Source organism: Sturnira hondurensis, unplaced genomic scaffold (genome assembly GCF_014824575.4).
Source record: "Sturnira hondurensis isolate 20B ecotype Veracruz unplaced genomic scaffold, ASM1482457v3 Scaffold0009314, whole genome shotgun sequence".
Lineage (NCBI taxonomy): Eukaryota > Metazoa > Chordata > Mammalia > Chiroptera > Phyllostomidae > Sturnira > Sturnira hondurensis.
In genome coordinates, this window is record NW_028081945.1 from 1318744 (window position 1) to 1341912 (window position 23169).

The following is a 23169-nucleotide window of genomic DNA, read 5'->3' on the forward strand; positions in this document are numbered from 1 at the left end:
TATACATCACAGAACACTACTCATCAGTAAAAAAGAATGAAATACTGATATATGCAGTAAATTGGCTGCTCTCCAGGGAATCGCACTGAGTAAAAAAAGCCAATCCCCAAAGGTCATATACTGTATGATTCTATTCATGTAAAATTTTTGAAATAACAAATTACAGAAATGGAGTTTAGATTAATGGTTACCAGAGGTCAGGGACAGGAGGGGTAGGAGGTGAGAAGCTGGTATCACTATAAAAGACAACATGAGGGATCTTTGTGATGAAAATGCTTTGTCAATATTCTTGTTGTATCATATTGGCAGTTTTATAGGATATTACTGAGAAAAACTGGTGAAGAATACACAGGATCTCTGTATTACTTCACAACTGCATGTGAATCTACAGTTAAAATAAAAAGTCTAATTTTTTAAAATAAAAATTAATATAATCAGCATAACTGTGTATCCAGTTGGTGTTATAACCACAAAGTGCAATTTTTCCAGGAGACTTTAAATATAACAAATTACAATAAATCCTTTGGGAAAACTAAGGAATAAAAAGACTAAACTGTTTTACATAATCATATTGTTGGTACTAGCGTTGGCATTACTACAATTGAGACTGTTGTGTTCTTCTACGGGATTAAGAAAATGAGTACCAGTAATTATGCTATTCTAATTACATTACTGCCCGTGTTATTGAGAACTGGATAAAAGGAGATATAGATAAAACGGAGAAATGGTTAAGTGGCATGCAGATGTCAAATTACAACGGTATACCCCTGAAACTTACATAATGTTATATACCAATTTGACCTCAGTACAAAGAAGGTTAAATAAAATTTATTTATTTTCCCTGTATTCCTAAATTTAATTGCAATTATCAGTATAAATTCATGTATTTTATCTTAAAAATAAACAAAACATTTCCTAGCTTTGCTAAAACAGATGTAGGAACGGTGATCAATCCAATTAGGAAGGAGCACGACTACCTCTTTGAGATTCTGGTCTTGAAAACCAATTCTGAGTTTGGGGAATAGAAGTATAAGATAAGCTTGAGATATCTTGTTGTATCAGGTAGCACAAAAACTATCGAGTACTACTAGGGGTGCTGTAGAAATGACTGAGTGCCAACTTGAAGAGGTTGCCATCAACCAAAAATGGGGCAAAATTTGAACATCAGTGAAGATGTAATAGACTGATATCCAATATGTTTCAATCTCTGAGTTCATAATGATACTTAAATTTTTTTTCATTATTCTAAAAACTGGTAAATAGAGGCTAAGAATCCAAAGCATCCATCCTGCCTTTGTTGAAATACACCTTAAGAGAACTGAACAGTTAGTATGGGGACATGTTTTCCTATAGAAATATTCCAGCTAACAAGTGATGAGCAATAGAATTAATAAGTCACTAATATGCAACCCTTAATAAATTAATGGATTTAAAGAATGACTTTAAAGGAGACTGGGTTGGTGGGGTAAGAGGAGTAGGTTTAAATTACTGTGGACTTACAAGATGTATATCAATCAATTAGTATTTTAGCAGTGGCTAAAAGATAATAGATTTGTTCCATGTATGATAATGGTTTTATGGTCATGATTATTTTAAAATATTTTATATACAAATATAAAAATATATATTTAAATACCTAAGATATATATGAATAAAATAACATACCTGGGATTTACATTAAAATAGTATGTGAAGGTGAAAAGAAATACATGGCAATATAAAAGAAAAGAGATTGCTGACAACTGTTGAAGAAGGGTGGTGGAAATATGTGAGCTCATTATAGTATTTTATTTTTTATATAGTTTTAAAATGTCTGTAATAAAAAGATTTTTAAAAAACACCAAAACAGAGCAGGGGGGAGGGGGAACACATTACTGCAAATAGGTGGAAAGATAGTATCAATTTACAAAATTCTGTAAACTAAGGCGATGTCCTCCTAGTAACTCTTTAACATAGTGCATTCCAATGAAAAAACATGCCATCACTTAGAAGATGCACTATTATCTTATGCATCATTACTAAAGTAAAAATGCTACAAAGTAAACCAATGGAAAGATTCTTCCTGATTTTAGAGATGTCAGAATACAAAAAAAAACCCATAAAAATGAAAAGTGTATCTAGAATTGATAAAATACAGTATCCATTCCTTTTTTTAATCTAGAATCCAGACATAAGCTTCTATTAACTAAAGATTATCTAAGTAAAATTATTGGCAATTTTATTGCTATGCACAACTTACCGAGGCTGACAACGTTCACATAGATATGTATCAGGAATATGCTGCCTATCAATCCCCATGCAGTCAATATGTTGCCAAACACTTAAAAAGAAAAAAAAACACAGCAGAACATATAAAGTATTTTAAAAATCATCCTTAAATGAAGATTTGATATTCCATTTAACTACTACTTAGGTGCCTACTTTGAGTTTAGTACCGTAAAAGTACCAAAATGTGCTGTGAGAAATTCATAAGAATAGATCCTGAGGGAGATAAAACTTGGAGATGTAAAAACAAGAGGACAGCCCTGACTGGTGTGCGTCAGTGGGGTGGGCGTCCTCCCACAGACTGAAGGGCCTCTGGTTCAATTCCTGGTCAGAGCACATGTCTGGGTTGTGGGCCAGGCCCCCAGTTGGGGGTGTGATTGTGGGGGTAGCCGATCGATGTTTCTCTTGAACATTGATGTTTCTCTCCCTCTCTTTCTCCCTCCCTCCCCCATTCTCTAAAAATAAATAAAATATTTTTTTAAAGAGGACAAATATTAGATATATATTATGAAAATAAAATTTTAAACTGTAAAAGATATACATTATAAATATTATTAGCAGTCACAAAGTAGAGAAGGCCACACTACTTGAGTTAACGGAAAAAGCACCCTGGAGAACAGAGAACTTGAATAGAACCTTGTTTAGGAAATTAGGAAGAAAAGATTCATTATTGTAGCAATGCTTTCTTCAAGTAGGCAGGTAGGAGGAGCAAAAGCCAGAAAGTGCTTAACATCTATGAAGAGGAATGTTAATTTTGAAAAACAGAGAAGGATGAACACAGATTAGTAATGTGTAGTCAGATTATATAAGACTTGGAATGTCAAGATGTGTGTAGATTTCCTCTAACTGGCAACAGGTAATAACTAGATGCTTTGATGATACACACTGTAAATACAAAAAAGTAAAGAAAATGAAAGCAAGCTACGGCCAAGTAGCTCAGTTAGTTAGAGCGCTGTCCTAATACTCCAAGGTGGCAGGCTCGATCCCCTGTCAGGGCACATACAAGAACCAACCTACGAATGCATCAGTAAGTCAAACAATAAACAAATGTTTCTCTCTCCCCACCTTCCTTTATCTCTCTGAAATCAATAAATTTAAGAATATTTTTGAAAAAAACCGAAAGCAGAAAAAACAAGAGGCTTTAGCAAAATTTCAGACCTGAGTTAAAGGACAGAACTAGAATGATGGCAGAGAACATGAAGTTAAAGAATCCAATAAACATCCCATGAAAACAGAGATTAAATTTGTTCTCTGTTCTCTATTTTTAACAGAATCCATGATCCAGCTTGAGGCAAACTTCTTGATTTGTTATTATTATTGTATTTTATTGCCAAGACTTTGATTGGTCTAAAATTGATATATATGCCTGTTTCTAAAAAGCCTTATTCTTTTATATAGTAATTAGCCACTTCTAACATACAAAGCTATTAAATTACCAGCTATCGTATTGTTCTTCTCTTCTTAATTGAGAATCTTGGGACAAGAACTGGTAGAATATGGAAGGCAATGATATGTACGTATCAAAGATGTGGGGGGGAAGCAAAAAAACCAAAACAAAACAAAAAGCAGAGCACCTAACAAGGATGGTCAGAATAACAAATTACTAATTTAAATTTGGGGGGTAGTAAGCAATGATGTCATGCAGACAAAAGAAAAAGAACTAGAAAATGAGTAAATGATGAGAGTCACACTTGAAAAAGATGAGTATGGGCAATAGAAACATGAAAGTACAGAGGCAATGTCAAATGAGAACAGAGAAAAAGATTAAGCCCTGCTGTATACTACAGGTTAAGCAGCAGAAAAACAGAATGATAAAAAAAATAGATTCCTAACAAAGAGAACACTGAAAAGCAAATACCTTGAGTAACCCCAAAAGAATAAACTGGTCCTTTAAAAATTTATAGATAAGGCCCTGGCTGGTGTAGCTCATTGGATTGAGTGCAGGCCTGTGAACCAAAGGATCACAGTTTGATTCCCAGTCAGTGCACATGCCTGGGTTGCAGGCCAGTTCCCAGCAGGGGATGCACAAGAGTCAACCATACATTGATATTTCTCTCCCTTTCTCCTTCCCTTCCCCTCTAAAGATAAATAATAAAATCTTTAAAAAAGTTTATAGATAAGTATAAATCCTAAAGACTATTTCTCTATTTTCTAATAGGGATAACTATATTATATAGAGATTGTTGTAATTAAATCCAAGAAAACACTGTTTAGATTGTGCATTAAAAACATTGAAAATGGTATGTAATCTATCACATTAGACAAAACCAGTTAAAAGAAACCACTTTTATATCACTGGTTAAAATACGAATTGATATTTTCTAGTAAAAGTAGCTAATTAAAAATAATGAGGAAAACAAGTTAATACTGGTTATTTTTAATTTTTAAATTTACTTAAGTGACTGCTCATGGTACTGATAGGTGTCACAGGAAATGAGAATTTATTTTTAAATTTGTAGAGTACCACCATATGGTTTTATTAATATTAACTCAAGTATTAAGGTAACAACTTTCCATTAAAATAATATCAAATTTCACATTTCACTTAATACTACTGTTCCCCTTTTAGCAAAGGTAACTCAACTTTTGGAAATATAACCCTAACTGCATGTTTATAATTAATAACACCCAAGCCCTAATAACTTAATCTAATAAATGGGAATGCTATTACAAAATAATGCAAATTCACTTATATTTGGCTGTGGGATGCATATTTACACTCACACTCATATATTTATGTATGCTGGACTATTTCAAATAAGTAACGAAGCTATGCCATAAAGACCAGACCCAGGAAATTCTTTAAAGCTATAAAAATTTCTTAACTTCTACAGTGCACTGCTTAAATACTCTTTGATTCCCACACTATGCAAGGGATGGACTCAGTGACTTTCAAGCTGAAATCCTACTGTTCCCTCTCCATCCTCCCCAACTCCCTCCCACCAAAAAAAGAAAAAAAGAAAGAAAAAAGAAAACAAAGCCCCACTTTCTGTCCCAATCACACCTTCTCTAGGGGAAGAGGTCTTTCTTGGTGGTTGAACCAGGGATGGGGGAGGGGAGACTGTGGTTCTGGTTCAAGGAGACTCCAGAGTGCTGCAAGGTTCAAGTCAAAAGGAGGTGAGAGAGTCAGGTCAAACAAACATCAATCAAAATGTATAATTTCCCCCAAACTGGAAAATCACAGTTGATTACACAGCACAAGTAATTTCAAAGGAAATACACAGGACTCAATTCTCCTCTCATTTCTATCTTGTCTACTAGTTTACATAGTCATATTACTATTAAATGAGTGAAAAGAGAGATGTGATCCTATATGAATAATTATTGAAACTGACTGCCTAATACTCAATTAATAATGAGGAATTCTAATCAACTTTAAGATAGCTTTCTCCCATAGGGGCTTTTTTAGGAACAAAACAGACTGCAATGACAGTAGCAGAAGTTTCATTATAAAATGCATTCATTAAACAAAAATAAACTAGTGGTGTGAAATATTTTACCTGCATTTGTCACAACAGATCATGTATCCATCATCATGTGTAAAACCGCATATACACCTGGTTACATCAGTACCATAACTTCCATCCTCAGATGTGCTGATTGTAGTAGCACTGGAAGTTTCATCAAAATTAGGAGTGGTAAATATGCCTACTTCATTTTTGCTAATAAGAACTGATGGAGGAGGGGAGGCCGGAGGTGTTGGAGGAGGACGAGCACCATAATTATGGTCCTGGATTATTGAACATAAATACAGCACAATGTAATTTCAACAATGATATGAACTAATAAGCAAGTTAAAATTCGATCCTTAATTTGAATATTCAAGAGATATGAAATTGGCCCATTTCTTCCTTAACAGCTCTAAAATAATGACTTGGTGAAACTAAATATTAAACTATACTACTAAGTAAAAATGTTGGTGTACAACCTTGGTCACCTTTACAATGATTTCCTTCAAACTCCACTCCCCTCACCCCCCAAATTAGAGGATATCTTCACAGTCCTATAGTCATATATCTCCACTTTCAAGATAAAAGCAGGTGCAAGATGTGAGAATAGAAGTAAAAACAAACCAAAACAAGAAACTCAGGAATGTAGAGGCTAAAGAATAACAAAACAACTACAAAAGACGTATTATCACTATAAAGTATTAATAGGAGATTTTAAAAAATTGAGTGTTTTTTATTCTGGTCAGAGTAATAAAAATCTCTCATAAGTACACCTCAATATCACATTATGTGTCCAATTTTACAACTGTTCCAATCTAAGTTCTGCCTCTTACTAGCTATGCAATACTGAATGAGTTAATTCAGATAAGCTTTCATTTTCTCAGCTATGAAGTAGAAATGAAAATTATATCTATCCCATGAGGTTTTTTCTGGAGATTAAATGAGGCACTGTATGTAAAAATTCTTACCACAGAGTCTGGCACATAAGTGCTCAACAAATGGTAACTATATAATTTTCTATAAGAATTACTCTGTAACTTAAAATTAATGGTAGATAGTACAACTCTACCTAGAGTCTTTTTATGAAGAAATGGACTTTAACACCAAGCTACTAATAGCATAAAATAAAAATAATAATAGTAATAATAACACTTCTAAAGAGTTCCTCTTAAATTTTAATCCCTTCAATAAAGTTAGAACAATGGAATATTAAACAATAAATTATATACCTGTTTACATAGTATAAAACAAGTACACCTTTTACGTATTCAGTTTTAAGCATAATACTACACACATACTTCTAAATATAAAAAATACCCTTCTAGAGAAATGCTTGACACTTACCGCATAGGGCAAACCAATGTAACTGTGTGAATGATGCGAGCTGCTGGTATATAACTGGTGGGGGTAACTGTTGGATTTCTCAACTACCACAGGGCTAGCTTCTACAGATTCTGGTCTGGAGGGAAAAAAGTTACATCAAGGAGAATTCCATTTATTCTTTTCCTTTTAATCAATTTAAAATTATAAGCACTAATTTTATTGGCTATACACATAAAGTCTTTTTTTAAAGATTGTATTTATTTATTTTGGAGAGAGGGGAAGGAGGAAGAAAGAAAGGCAGAGAAACATCAACATGAGAGAGAAACATTGATTGGTTGCACTTTTTATTTTAACTGAGAGTCATTTCTTTTTTATCATTGCCAATAAAATATTTTTTATACTACACATATGCCCTGTGGATAAGATACATCCTATCTAGATTCCTATCTATATCCTATGTCATAACAAAATTTTTGCTTAATTAAGTAAAATAAATGTCCCTTTCAAGTTCAAATATAATTTCCCTCTGTATCATTAAAAATATTACTAAAGATTAAATGTTATATAATATAGTCAGTGATACAGGATGCTAAGCACAGGAGTAGGTAAAAGTGGTAGAAATAATTTTAACTGGACTAAGAGCATACTGACTACATAGACCCCAATTTGAATATGGAGTATATATTTCAACATGTAAAACTACAGATGGTCCCAACTTAGTGGTTCAATTTATGATTTTTTGACTTTGCAAAGGTTAGAAAACAATATGCATTCGGTAGAAACCAGCTAGGCTAAGCTATGATGTTTGATAGGTTAGGTGTATTAAGTACATTTTTGACTCATGATATTTTTAACTTATTAAGGGTTTATCAGGACCTAAGCTCACTATAAGTCAAGCAACATCTGTACGTGTTATAGTGTGCCAAGATACAGTGAATCTTGGAAATACCAGGAAAGCTAAGAAATAGGAACCTCACACTAAACCAAGGCTTGCTTATTAAATAATACAAGCAGCAGCCTAAGGTAGTATAAGAACAACAGGTCTGGCCTGGTTAATGGTTAAGTGATAGTGACTTGGCCAACTACTGATACAACTGGGAGTGACAACTGACCCGTGGTCCTTGATGTGTAAGCTCCCTGGCCTAGCATTTATACATATCACTTTCTCAACTTCTTTAGTCGTATCAATTCTCCTGAGCCTTATTCTGGTAATTTCTATCCATCAACGTGGGTGGCGAACCTACTTCTGAGGACAATTCACACTAAAAATTAACTTCTCCTTTGCATACTATGCAATAGTAAATTTTTGTGTAAAAGTTGCTACAGTGCTGGACAATTTACAAACTGAGGTTGCTAAATACAAATACAAACTGAGGTTGTTAAATACAAACTGAGGTTGTTAAATGGTCTGAAGGAGATTACAAAAGAAGAGACTCCAAAATGTTCTGAATAGTGTGAAAACAAATACCTAACATCTATGCTGTTGTGTTAAAAATTCACCTACTCATTCTCTTTAGAAATATTTTTTAATTTCAAAATTATACATACTTATAATATAAAATACAGAGGCACATATGAAAATGAAAGACCATGCTTTCATCCAAACCCCAGACACACCCATATTAAGATGCTGTGTATCCCCCCTAAACCTTCTATTCATAAATATATCTAACAGTTGTTTTGTAAAAAATGGCAATATATACTATATGATTCACACTTTGCTTCTTCCAGTTGTCAGTGTCAATACATATCTGGGAATAATTGCTTATTTCATTGTATGAATGTACTATGCCTTGCTTAACAATTTCCCTATTGTTGTATATTTAAATTGTTTCTATTTTTCACCCTTAAAGATATCACTGCAATTGTACACACTTCCATATATCTTTTCTGCATACATGGTGGTATTTCTACAACCTGGGCTCCTGAAGGTAGATACACATTCTGAATAAAGGGGAAAATGCAAATAAAATGGATAGATAGTGCCTAACTTCCTTTGATTACAACATTTTATTCCTTCCAAATTCTTTAAAAATTACATCGGAGGAGGAAGTAGAGTTTTAGCAATTCCTGATATACATTACTATTATTAAAGCTACATGTAGGAATTGTGGCCAGAAAAAAAATCACTTTTAAGGATTTAGAGTATACTTTGAATGTATTACTAAAGAGTAAGGCAAAAACTTTGAAAGTATGGAGTAACTAATGGTTAGAAATAAAAATAAAACTTGCAGTGCAAGTATGTAAACAAGTCACAAATGCTCTGTATAACCTCATGATTCAAATTAAAGCTCCAGTACTGACAAGCTGGCAATGTAAGAAAGCAGAAATGCTTTATCAAGATGCTCATTTCTAATGACATTTCTTACTAAAAATAATCTTTAAAATGTTAACAATTATATAAAAAATCTGATATATTTTAAGGATTTTCCCAAAATATAAGATAGCATTTTTTTAAAGTAACAGAGCAACAAATACGTCCCATGCTGATAAATACCCTCAAAGCTCTGCAATGCCAGAACATAATAAATCTGAAAACAATGCTGTGATGAATACCAAAGTCGAGTATCCTTTGATTGAGTATCCCCATCTTTAGAAATTTATCCTAAGAAAGTAACCCCACTAATTAAAGACCCTCAGAATTGAGATATTCAGGGAAATACTTCTCATAAACTAGTAACAGAAAACTAGATATGAAGAGCAGGAATCATTCAAATGTCCAATCAATAAAAAAATGATTCATTAAATCCAAGCAAACCTACTATATTTATGTATGGATAAACAGTTCAACAGAAACTCATACTAATAAAAATCACTATATTAAGGCCATGGGAGTTTTCCTCAAAATCTGTTGAAATATTATCACAAACTTTTAATAAATTTTTAATGACAGGACTAGAGATACTATGCAATAAATTTTTGTGTAAAAGTTGCTTCAGTGCTCAATTTACATATATTCATATAAACAGTTAATATACAGGTATAACATTTATCAAGAAACTACAATAGCATGGTATTTCTATTTCTACAAATAATTTTGTATCAAAACATAAACCATGCTGCTGTGTTCATCCTATAAATAAAATTTCATTTACATAATTTCAATGTCACTTTTCAAAGTGTGTGCTTTTTGTAGTCATTCATATATTGCTTTGTATGTGTTCTTAAATCAGTAAGACAGTAACCATTCCCCAAAAGATAATCTCTTTACCTATGGAAACTGCCCAAAAAACACCATTCTTTAGTCTGGAAATTCAAACTGGTCAAAAATGACAAGTAATTAAAGTATTCTCAATATATAAGCAATAAGGTATGGTCAAATGGTCAAAACCACCAGAATCTGTAGATGAACTCACTTTTTCAAAACTTTGAATTGTTTCCCGTAAGTAGAGGAACTGAAATAAATGCACAAATAGAGATTCTAGTATACAACTTGGCTCTAAAACTGAATTAAGAAGTAGGCTCTTGCCCTAGCTGGTGTGGCTGAGTTGGCTGGAGCACTGTCCCACAAAACAGAAGGCCATGGGTTCAATTCCCAGGCAGGACACATGCCTATGTCACATGTTTGGTCTCTGATCTGGGCCTGTAGAAGAGGCAATAGATCAATGTTTCTTTCTCTCTCTCCCCACCCCACACAACCCCTCCTTTCCTCTCTCTAAAATCAATAAGCATGTCCTTGGGTGAGGAATTTTTAAAAAAAAGTAGTATGCTCTCTTGTTAAAACCAAGCCAACAGTTGGGTACTGACTGCTTCTTTTGGAAGTTCCACATCAGTTGATAAATGCAGAAGAAATAACCAAATTAGAAAAATCACCAACCTGCAACCCTCAAGAAATAACAGATTTAGGCAAGAAATAAGTATGGAAACTAACACCTTGCAAGGTTGAAAGCTGTTTAAAGGATAAGGTTTATAACAGCCTATTCATTATTCCCATCATCACTGGAAGTTAGACAATCAAGTTTTATGTGCCTCTCCTAATGTACAATATAAAGCACAAAGTCCCACATAGAAAATATCATGCTAAAAAGAAAATGAGAGAAAAGGGTGGGGGCAGGGAATTTTAAGCTAATCACATCTCTAGATCTAAATGCCAGGTAGAATACTACATAACACCAAAATCAGAATGTCGAAACTTCTATAGGTGAAATTATCCAGTTTCTTCAACTGGTGTATGGGAAAACAAATTTAAAAGGTGTCACAGATGAAAAGAGATTCAAAAGACATTTCAGTCAAATACAATGTGTGCAGCCTGTTTGGATCCCAATTTAAATACACCAATTACAAAAACACATTTTTGAGATGAGTGAGGAAAAGTCTGAAAATAAACTGGTATTTTATATTTAAAAAGTATTCTTAATTATTGTATGAGATAACAGTATTGTGGTTTTTTAAAAAGTCCCTATGTCTTAGTGATGTACACTGCAATACATAACTAAAAAGACATGGGATTTGTTCTTAAATACTTTTAAAAAATTGTGGAATAGAGAAAACAAGATTGGCAAAACTGTGAATACTCCTAAGGCTGAGTAATGGCCACTTGGGAGTAATACTGTTCTCCCTACTGTTGTATATATTTTTGCATCTCTTTACTTAAATTATTTTTCAAAGTTCCCCAAGTTTTTCTTTTAATCTTACATTTAATGTCCTTTACACAGTGGGTACCTAAAAGAATGGTCTCCTTTTCTCCCAAATCAAGAATATGTCCTGGGTATTTTTATTTCTTAACCTCTATCTGTGGAATCTCTTCTAACACTTCTTTAATTTCAACACCTTTCTCAAGGCTTACTTCAAAGTGCTCTTTAAGGAGCACTTTCCTGATTGCTTCAACTCATCATATTTTTTTAATTCCTATGGATTCCTACAGCACTTATTTACTGTATTATTCATTTATTAATTATAGGGTATCAACCACCTTCTCATATGCATTTAGTATTTGCTCTCCTAGATGCCCATCAAAATTATCAAGTTTTCTCTAGTAGAAAGAATACAGAATTGGGACTTACATGTCTAAGGCTGGCCATTCAATGGATATAGTTGGGTATTCACCTTTCTGAACTTAAAACTTTTATTTGTAAAGTGGAATTACATATACCTGTACTTCACTTTCTTCCCAGCAATATACAATAAAGCTAAAATCATACAAAGAATCTGAAAATGCATTTTCTCAACTATTATGCATTATACAGATGTGTAACACTACTTATTCCTTCAGAAGTACCCCTCAAGTATAACTAGGAATATTCAGCCTGAAGTTGCTTTTAAATTATTTTAAGACCTTAACTCCACAGTAGTTTTCTGTACTTTTCTTCCTTGTTTCTTTTAATGACATTGTAAGCTCCAGGAGTCAAGGACCTATTACTGTAGAAAAAGATTTACTACAAAAAAATAGGAAACAGATAGAAATGTTATAATAGAATGGGATTAATACATTCTCATTTTAGTTCCAATAACTGCTCAAACCATCCTAATTTCAATACAAAAAAAAGGTAAGTAAGCAAGGAATCACTGTCATTGGCAGCAAAAAAATTTTAAATGTTTAAATTGTTTTTAAATTAATAATTTTAAACTTTCTGATTTCAAAGATTTTTAAAAGGACCATACACAGGGATGTTAAGCCTTAAGCCTGTCAATGAAAAATCAACACAAATGTATGGAATACTTAATACAGTAGGTATTTAGGATTTATGTATATTTGCAAGATCTGACAATGCATTAGATTCATTATTCACACAATCTAATTATCCAACATGTTGAACTAAGAAGTAGTATGTGTGTTCCTTGGAGAAAAGTGACTATTACACTCAGAACCTTTGTAAGGAATACTTTATTCTCTTCAGTTACTCTCTTTAACACTCTAAAGGGCACTCCTTTGTTTTTATGTTTTAATATTAGGTGATTAAGAACCTGTCCATATAGACGGTTTCACTCATACCACCAATGAGCTATCTGTTTCACAAGACACAGTCCTCAATCCTATTAACTATCTGGATAACATAGCTCCTTAAGCGCTAGTGATCAATTATCCTTCTTGAGATCCATTTATTCCTTCAATAAGGTATGTCAGACAGACAGGCAGGCAGGACACTCTAGTCATGAGTAATAATATGCTCTGTACAAAGCAATAATGACTGTCATTAGCTGGATTCAGCAGTGTGCTTTACAAAAAGTCATCTCATGATGATGATCATTTTGCTTGACATAGCAGTTTACTATATACCAAAGTCAAGAACTGACCTTATCTTATATTTTTGACCTTACCCATAGTAAAATATTTGACATTTTCTGCTAACTCACAGTCTCCTCAAATCTGTATCTTATCACCATTAATATAACCTTTCAGTAGTTGAAAGAATGAATTTAGATACATCATTTTGCATTCCCTATTTCAAAGAAGCCATATAGGCATTAAAAATAAGAGTAACCCTAGTAATGCTGGAGGGCACTACTGTTTTTACCACTTCATCCAAAAAGTTTAACCTACACTTTGTTTCCATCTATAAATCCCATTCACAGAATTTTTGTCTAAGTTTTCTGGTGGACTTACCTTACAGTCACAAGAGCACACAAACTGTAATTCAAGAATTAGTTCTATGATAATGCTCACCACATGTTTAAGGTACCTTGTTAGACGCTAAAAAGAATAAAAGGATTATAAAACATACTCATATTCCTCAAAGAGTTTTTGATCTCAGGAAGAGTAGTAAGTTAGCAAAAAGAGACAAGTACACAAAAACCACCATAAAAGGCAAAGATAGGGTAATGCCACAAAAAAAAGGGTATGGATAAATGCTTAACAAAACCCTTTCTGCTTCTGCATGAGACTTTGACCTTCCGTTAATTTTCTACCTCTGTTAACCCCCAAAACTGATAAAGTAATTGTCTGTATTGCTAGGCACATTAAGGAAAATGGCCCTTGACTGGTAAATTAATTACATCCAGACTGGGAAACTATAAATACTTGATGTGGATGCCACAGGTTTGAACTTCCCCAAGGTGCAGTGACAGAAATATAGTCATAGTCAGGGATTTCAACATCACATTGACTTCCAAAGGGCAGATCTTGCAGACAAATCAACCAGAAGACAGCAGTCTTAAATGACACACTAGATCAGGGGTGTCAAACTCATTTTCACTGGGGGCCAAATCAGCCTCATGGTTGCTTTCAGGGCCAAATGTAACTTTAGTACTGTATAAATATAACTACTCCTTAACGGTTAAGCAAGAGCTCGGCGCTGCCACTGGGTAGAAACAAAGGTGCCAGGTTGGATAAAACAAGGTGGAGGGCAGGATTTGGCTTTCGGGCCTTGTGTTTGCCACCTGTGCACTAGATCAAATGGAATTAACTAATACCTTCAGAGCATCTCACCCAAAAAGAGCAGAATATATGTGCTTTTCAAGTGCACATAGAACGTTTTCTAGGATAGACAACATATTAGGATACAAAACAAGTCTCAATAAACTCAAGATTGAAATCATATCAAGCATCTTCTCTGACCGCAATTCTATGAAACTAGAAATCAATCACAAGAAAACTGAAAAACACGCAAAGATATCGAAGTTAAATAACTTGTTCTTAAACAATGAATGGGTCCAAAATGAGGTCAAAGAAGAAATCAAATGATTCCTTGAAACAAATGATGATACAACAACCCAAAATCTGTAGGACACTGGGAAAGCAATCCTAAGAGTGATATTCACAGCAGTATAGGCTTTCTCAAAAAAAAAAAAAACAAGAAAAATCTCAAATAAACAATCTAACTTTACACTTAAAAGAATTTGAAAAACAACAAAGCCTAAATTGAGTATAAAGAAGGAAATAATAAAGATCAGAGCAGAAATAAATGAAATATAAGACAGAAAGCTGTACTTGAACAAGAATTAAATTTTAAAAATTATTTAAAAAAAGAAATAAATGAAATAGAGTCTAAAAAATCATACAAAAGATCAATGAATCCAAGAGCTGGATCTTTGAAATGATAAAACAAGATTAACAAACCTTTAACCAGACTCATCAAGAAAAAAAGAGAGGACCCAAATAAATAAAATCAGAAACAAAAGAAGAAAAATAACAAACGACACCAAAGAAATACAAAGGATTTTAAGAAAATATTATGAACAACTGTATGCCAACAAACTGGACAGCCTGGATGAAATAAATAAATTCCTATAAACATAAAATCTTCCAAAACTAAATCAGGAAGAATCAGAGAATCTGAATAGAAAGATTACACCTGGTAAAATTGAAAATGTCATAAAAAAACTCCCAACAAAATCAGGAAGAATCAGAGAATCTGAATAGAAAGATTACACCTGGTAAAATTGAAAATGTCATAAAAAAACTCCCAACAAACACAAGCCCTGGAGGGGATGGCTTCACAGGTGAATTTTACCAAACATTCCAAGGAGAAATAACACCTAGACTCCTCAAACTATTTCATAAAGTTCATGAGAAGGGGAAGGCTCCCAACCTCATTTTATGAGACTAGCATTATCCTAATTCCAAAATCAGGTAAAACACTATAAAGAAAATTATAAGCCAGTATCTCTGATGAACAAAGACACTAAAATCCTTTATTAAATATTAGAAACTGAATACAGCAATTATGATCAAAAAGATCATAAACCATGATCAAGTGGGGTTTATTCTGGGAATACGAGGTTGGTATAACATTAACAAATCAATAAATGTGGTTCACCACAGAAACAAAATAAAGGATAAAACACACGTGATCATATCAATAGATGCAGAAAAAGCATTTGATAAAATCCATCGGCCATTTACGATAAAAACTCTCAGCAAAGTGGGAATAGACGGAACATACTAAACATAATAAAGGCCAGTTATGAAAAACCCACTGCCAGCATCATACTCAATAGGCAAAAACTACAAGCATTCCCCTTAAGATAAGGAACAAGACAGGGATTTCCACTTTCACCTCTCCTATTCAACATGGTACTAGATGTCCTAGCTACAGCAATCAGAGAAAAAGAAGAAATAAAAGGCATCCAAATTGGAAAGGAAGAAGTAAAACGTCCTTTATTTGCAGATAATATGATACCACACACAGAGAACCCAAAAGATTCCATCAAGAAACTATAAGAACTAAGACATGAATTCAGCAAAGTAGCAGGATAAAAAGTTAACAACTGGAAATCAGTTGCATTTTTATATGCCAGAATGATCTTACAGAACAGGAAATTAAGAAACCAATTTCATTCACAATCGCTGCAAAAAGAATAAAATACCTAGGAATCAACCTAACCAAAAATGTAAAAGAACTGTACTAGGAAAATTGTAAGACACCAAAGGGAGAAAGTGAAGATACAAATAAGTGGAAGCACATACCATGTTCATGGTTAGGAAGAATTAACATCATTAAAATGGTCATACTAACCAAAGCAATCTCTATATTCAATATAATTCCTATCAAGATTCCAACGACGTATCTCACAGAGCTAGACCCAATATTTCAAAAATTTATATGGAAGCACAAAAGGCCCCACATAGCAACAGTAATCCTGAGAAAGAAGAAGGTCAGAGGAATCACAGTACCTAATATCAAACTATACTAGAAAGTTACAGTAATCAAAACAGTATGGTACTGGCATAAAAACAGACACAGAGTTCAATGGAACAGAATAGAGAGCCCATAAATAAAGTCACACCTTTATAGCCAATTAATATTTGACAGAGGAAACAAGCACATACAATGGGCTAAAGATAATTTATTCAATCAAAAGTTTTGGGTAATTGGACAGGTACATGCAGAAAAACGAAAACAAGATCATCTTTTAATATCGCGCAAAAGAATAAATTCAAAATGCATCAAAGACTTAAATGTTAGACCCAAAACCATAAAAATCATAGAAGAAAACAGAGGCAGCAAAATCTCACACATTACTTATGGCAACATTTTATCAAATATATCTCCCCAGGCAAGGGAAACAAAAGAAAAAATAAACCAACGGGACTACATCAAACTAAAAAGTTTTTACACAACAAAGGAAATCATCAACAAAATAAAAAGACAACCCACAGTATGGGAGAACATATTCGCTGATACCTCTGATAAGGGGTTAACATCCAAAATTTGCAAGAACTTACAAAACTCAACACCAAGAAAACCCAATTAAAAAATGGGCAAAGGACCTAATAGACACTTCTCCAAAGAGGACAGAGGGCCAAAAGACATATGAAAAGATGCTCAACATCATTAATTATCAAAGAAATACAAACTAAAACCCCAATGAGATATTATCTCATACCTGTCAGAATGGCCATCATCCATAAATCAATATACAAGTGCTGGCAAGGATGTGGAGAAAGGGGAACACTGTTGGTGGGGAATGCAGACTGGTGCAGCCACTGTGGAAAGCAGTACGGATATACCTCAAATATTTTCCAAGTGGATCTGACTTCGACCCAGCTATCTCACTTCTGGGAATATGTATGAAAGAACTCAAAGCACTAATTCAAGAGAACATAACCACCCCTACGTTCACTGCAACATTAGTTACAATTGCCAAGATATGAAAGCAGCCTAAGTATTCATCAGTAGATGAGTGGGTAAAACAACTGTGGGACATTTACACAACGGAATACTACTTGGATGTAAAAAGAACAATCTTTTACCCTTTCTGACAGTAATGGACAGACCTGGAGAACATTATGCTAGGTGAAATAAGCCAGTCAGAGAAAGACAAATATGATATGATTTCACTCATATGTGGAATGTCATGAACAAACTGAACAAGGAAAATGGGGACAGGTTCATAGATGGAGAGCAGGATGACAGCTGGGGGTTGGGTCAGGGGTGGAGGGATTGAGCAAAAAGGAAAAAGGACTCATGGACATGGTCAACAGTTTGGTGAATGCTGGGGGGAAAGAAATATAAGGGGACTAAATGGTAGTGGGAAAAAATAAAGATTAAATTAAAAAATAAAATAAAACATCCTATTCAAAATACAATGACTTATAATAAAAAATACCACCACTTGTTAAAATTCTTATTTTGGAGAATTTTATATCCCTCCTGCTTCTACATTCTGTCCTAATGTATTCTACTGTGGTTGGTACACAGTCCCTCAGATAATACATATAATAAATTTCAATCTGTCACCTTTTTAGCTGCTGTTTTAATGCTGCTGGTTTCCTACTGCCTTTTAGTATGTTACCCCACTTCCTGAAATAGGTACTAACTAGGACTGCTATTTTAAAGAACTGTAGCATTCAACTCATTGAAATCATACAAATTGTGTAAGATTTTTTTTTACATACAAGAAATATTTTGTTCAATAGCCCCTTACATGTATTCTGTAATTCTGAAACTGTAAAATTCATGGTGGTGAAAAGTAGGTTTACAGTTGTCCGTATGGAAAATATTTCAGTAATTAATAAATAATATTACAAGAATAAACTGTCTCCTATACTCACAACTGTAAACCTCCTTTAGCCTCCTTTGCTCTCTCGCCTTTCACAGAAAAAGTTTGTTGACCATAGCTCTAAATTTAAGTTCCAAAACAATCCAGAAAGTAAAACAGTATTTTCTACAACAAACATGCACCTTATAGTGATATCTAAATTAAGAGGTCTAGCAATGCAGAGGGCCGTATGGGTGGAGCACATGAGAGAGAATTGGGTTAAGGATAATTTGGAAATCATGAACACATTGGAAATGGTGAAAGCTAATGGGTCAAGTGGATGAAACCTCCAGGACAATTTACAAAGTAAACTAACTGCAGACTTCTGGAAAACATAAATATTTAAGAAACAGAAGAAGTATTTACAAAGGAGATTAAAGAATAAAAACCAAATGGAAAACAGTTTGGTGACTTCTCAAAATGTTAAACAGTGGGAAGGGATGGGAGTAATAGACAGAAAACTGCACTTGAAAAATAATTAAATAAAAAATTGGCAAAAAAAAGAAATAAAAAAAATGTTAAACAGAATTACCCTATGACCCAGCAATTTTATTCCTAAATTATATACCCTTAAGAACTGAAATCAAGGACTCAAACAGATCCTTGTACACCAATATCTATAGCAGCATTAGTTAGAATAGCCAAAAGGTAAAATATTTCAACTGTCCCTCAATAAATGAAAAGATAAACAAAATGTGGTACATCACATTAACTTCTATGTAGATAATGAATTATAGAAGGCAAATGGAATATTATTCAGCCTTAAAAAGCAATGGAATTCTGATATATACTACAACATATAGAAAATATTATGCTAAGTAAAATAGAAACAAAAGAGTAAACATTTTATGACTCCATATTATATAAGGTATCTAGAATAGGCAAATAGAGACAGACAATAAAAATAGAGGTTACCAGGCACTGGTTCCTGGAGAAAAGAAGAGGCTGTTTAATTAGTACAAAGTTTCTGTCTGGAATTATGTTCGGACACAGTAGTGATGGCTATAAAACACTGATAGTACTTAACAGCATTGTATTCTTAAAAACAGTTAAAATGGTAAATTTTATGTTATGTGCATTTTACTATAATTAAAAGAAAAACTGTCAAAGTCAAAACTACAAACAGTTAACAGTAACAAATCCTACTGAGAACAAGCAACATAACGCCTAAAAACTATGCATTAGCTTCAATGCTAATAGCTACTAGCATGCTAAAAGTACTGTAAAAGCCAAATTATACGTAGCAGGAGGAAGAATAAAAGGGAGAACAATTAAAGGATTCAATGAATGGGTCCTACAATTTAGACAGTGGTCAAGGAATTATAGGGATGAGAGGCACAGATAATACTGACAGAAAGTCAAGATTTAATCTAAATTAGTCACTCCCAAGCCCTACCTAGACCCATAAGGTGATGTTCAGGGCCTGGAGAATATAAAATGCTATTGCTAAGATTTGGTAACTAAAGCAGGTAAAACAAAGATATATGACAGGGCTGGTCTGTATCTGGTGCTAAGGGAGTGTCAGGGTATCGTTTCCCTTTCTCAGACTGGAAGTAGATTTGTTCTAGCCCAGAACTGGCAGTAGTAGATCTGTTCCTGCTGAGTCTAGGTAGGTATAGTGTGGCAAGCAGTTCCTAGACCCCTAGACAATGATGTCACGAAGCTTGGGGTAGAGAGTCAGCTGATGTCCTGCTTGGTGTGGGACAGAGTGCAGCAGGACAGGAACTGTTCAGGAAAACAGAATCTGTGCTGCTCCAAAGTGATGTTCAGTGTCCCTGAAGGTATTTTAAAGATTGTATCATCCAACCTCCAGTTTCAGAGACAAGATGAATGATCTAAGTGTCACAAACTCCAGATTCAAGCTCTAACGCTGTCACTAACTCACTGTGTATCCTTGGTACATGCCATATAAACCCTCTGGGTCTCAGTTTTCACATTTGTTAAATGAACTCAATTCTAAGTCACATGGTGTTATAATAGCAAAGAAAGTACTAAAGCCCAGATCTCTTTTAAGTTGGTCTAGTACTTTCCCCACCAAACTGCAATTGTCCACACCATACCTGCGAAATTTACTATTTATGCCCATGGATTAGTGATTTAATAAGGTAAATAGCTTTAACTCATTTTTGTACTACAAAATGGTAGTATGCATTGCTTTAATAGAAATTACACAAAGCCTTTGAGTTCGGGTTATCATGAATATATGCCACTTAAATTTTCATTATTTCACAAACTTTAAAATATGAAGAATATTTTTGATCATTAAAATTATTTCTTTATGTAGTATTTCCATTATGAAAAATAAGCAGGGTATTTTAAAATGTGTTTTAGTTTTAAATTATTGTTAAAAACTTAGAAGACAGAGAGCAATTACCATTTTTGTACAGTAATCTATGTTGCCACATTTTTCTGGAACCACTTTACAAATTTTAAATTTTATTTTTTATAAAAAAATATCCTTACTCTTTAAAAATCCATCAGAAATTATCATCCAAGCCATATCATACATTGTTAGTGAAGACATTTAAGTAAGTTAAGTGAACTGAACTTAAGATCTAAAAAAATAGAAGAGTGCTAATCCTTAAATTAAGAGAGGCATTTAAAGAGAAAAAAAAGTTTGCAGAATAATTTAAAGGTCTGATTCCTCAGAAATTGAATTTTTATGATTTCCTTCTTCCTCATCAAAAATTTAATCACTTCCCCCTGGCTGGTGCAGCTCTGTGGATTGAGCGTGGGCCTGCGACCAGAGGATCACGGTTCGATTCCCAGTCAGGGCACATGCCTGGCTTGCAGGCCGGTTCCCTGCAGGCCAACTCCCAGCAGGGGATGCACAATAGGCAACCACACATTGATGTTTCTCTCCCTCTCTCCTTCCCCTCTAAAGATAAATAAATAAATAAAATCTTTAAAAAAAATTTTAATCACTTCCCTGTATAAACCTTCAAAATACAGTCTGATTTCGATGAGAAGTTTATACCAGTGTTTTAGGTGAAATGACTAATTTTACTTTTAATATTAAAATATTCAGTAACACACACTTGGGTATCATAATAGCTCATGGATAAATTGGCTCCCAATAGTAATGGGTGTAAAAGATCTCCATGAGTTACATGGTTCTTCAGATTTGTGATAAAAACTTTCCATTTCTTTCATCCCTGTAATTTTTCAAAGACATCTTAATTACATACATTACAAGCATACAAGAGGTTTTTTGAATTGTTTCCTCATCCTTTTCTGTTTGGTTGTTTCTTTCTTCCTTCTGGTCCACTCCATTGTTTTGAGTCCTAGTTTCCTTCCCATCACTAGGTTCCCTGTGCATTTTCCTTCATTTCATTTAGTGTAGCCTTCATTTGTTCCTCTAATTTGTGACTAAAATCAACCAGTTCTGTGAGCATTCTGATCACCAGTATTTTGAACTATGCATCTGATAGGTTGGCTATCTCTTGGTCACTTAGAAGTATTGGCTCTGGGGCTTTGAGCTGTTTTTCTGCTTGAACCATAATGTTTTGGTCCATTCGCACCTGTTATGTATGAGGGGCAGAACCTTAGGTGTTCACCTTAGGCGGGGCAACCCAAATCACTGGGTAGTGCAGCTATACGTGGGGGCGGGGTCAGAGGGGAAAAAAATGGTGCTTTGCTCTACTCTCTGTTGCACCTCTGCCTCTTCTGCCACTTCACCCAAGCAAATTGGGCCTTTCTAGTGCTGATTCCCATGTGGGTGGGCTTGTGTGCATTCTAGGACCCTGTGGGTTTCTCCAACAAACTTTCCTGTGAGGGTGGGAGCCTCTCCCTGTGTCTCAACACCCACAAGTGTTTTCAATTGGTATTTTGAGGCTTTATTTCCAGGCGCTAGGACTCTGGGTTGCACCATCTGTCTCACTCCCCTGTTTTCTACGCGTGAATGTGGGACCCCTGCAGGGTCAGCCAGCCACTTTGGGCTGGTTGGTTCCCTGCTTCTCAATCGCCACCTTGCTGGGTCTGCCCGTTGCCACCCTATACCTAGGGTCTGCCAGCTGCCGCCTGGGTGCCCAGGGTGCCTGGGTGTCAACGCTTCCTGTGCTGCGACCCCACTCTGCTTGGCCACCCAACTGCGCCCCACCCCCCCTACCGGTCTGGATCAATGTGTCTGTTTTAACTCCTTGGTTGTCAGACTTCCATACAGTTTAGTTTTCTTTCAGTTTTGGTTGTTACTTTGTTTCTGAATTGTTGTCCTTATTTTGGTTGTTCAAGGAGACACAGTGTGTCTACCTACACCTCCAGAAGTCCCCCAAGAAGTTTTTTTAAATGGAGACGAGGTTTCATTTAACAATTGTCCTCAGTTTATCACATGGGGCATTTTACTTCATTTAACTCATCTTTAACAAAAACCTGGCTCTTCTGACCTATGTGGCAGCACGGATCTAGAACTAGGCAGCCCTGGGTTCAAAGCTACCTCTATTTTCTATTAATTATGTAATCTTAGGTAAATCTGTTATCTCCTTGAGCTGAATTTCTTTTGTAAAGTGGGAATAATACCTGCCTGACTTCTTGCTGGGAAGATTAAGAGGCCTGTCTGTATGGGTATACTGAGCTCTTTATTCACTATCACAAGTGAAAAAAATTAGCATGAAATGAATGAGATATTCAGCATAATTCTAAGAATAGTTCTAAATAATGCTAGGACATTACTTTAAAAAACCTTTTGAATATTAAGACAAAACCACATTTAAGT

The 23169-nt window shown here is 34.4% G+C and overlaps 1 protein-coding gene across 4 annotated transcripts in view; it reads right to left on the minus strand.

Moving 5' to 3' along the window:
* The window catches only part of KMT2E (lysine methyltransferase 2E (inactive)), an 89338-nt gene that overhangs the window by 34588 nt on the left and 31581 nt on the right, over window positions 1–23169 (minus strand). For 3 of the 4 annotated variants that reach the window (XM_037057065.1, XM_037057064.1, XM_037057063.1), the window contains 3 exons: window positions 7059–7173; window positions 5766–5995; window positions 2240–2320 (listed from right to left, as the gene is read on the minus strand). In XM_037057065.1, the coding sequence (XP_036912960.1) occupies window positions 2240–2320; window positions 5766–5995; window positions 7059–7173 (426 nt within the window). Of the gene's footprint in view, window positions 1–2239; window positions 2321–5269; window positions 5359–5765; window positions 5996–7058; window positions 7174–23169 lie in introns of those variants that run through there. The other variant, XM_037057066.1, reaches the window with a different exon arrangement.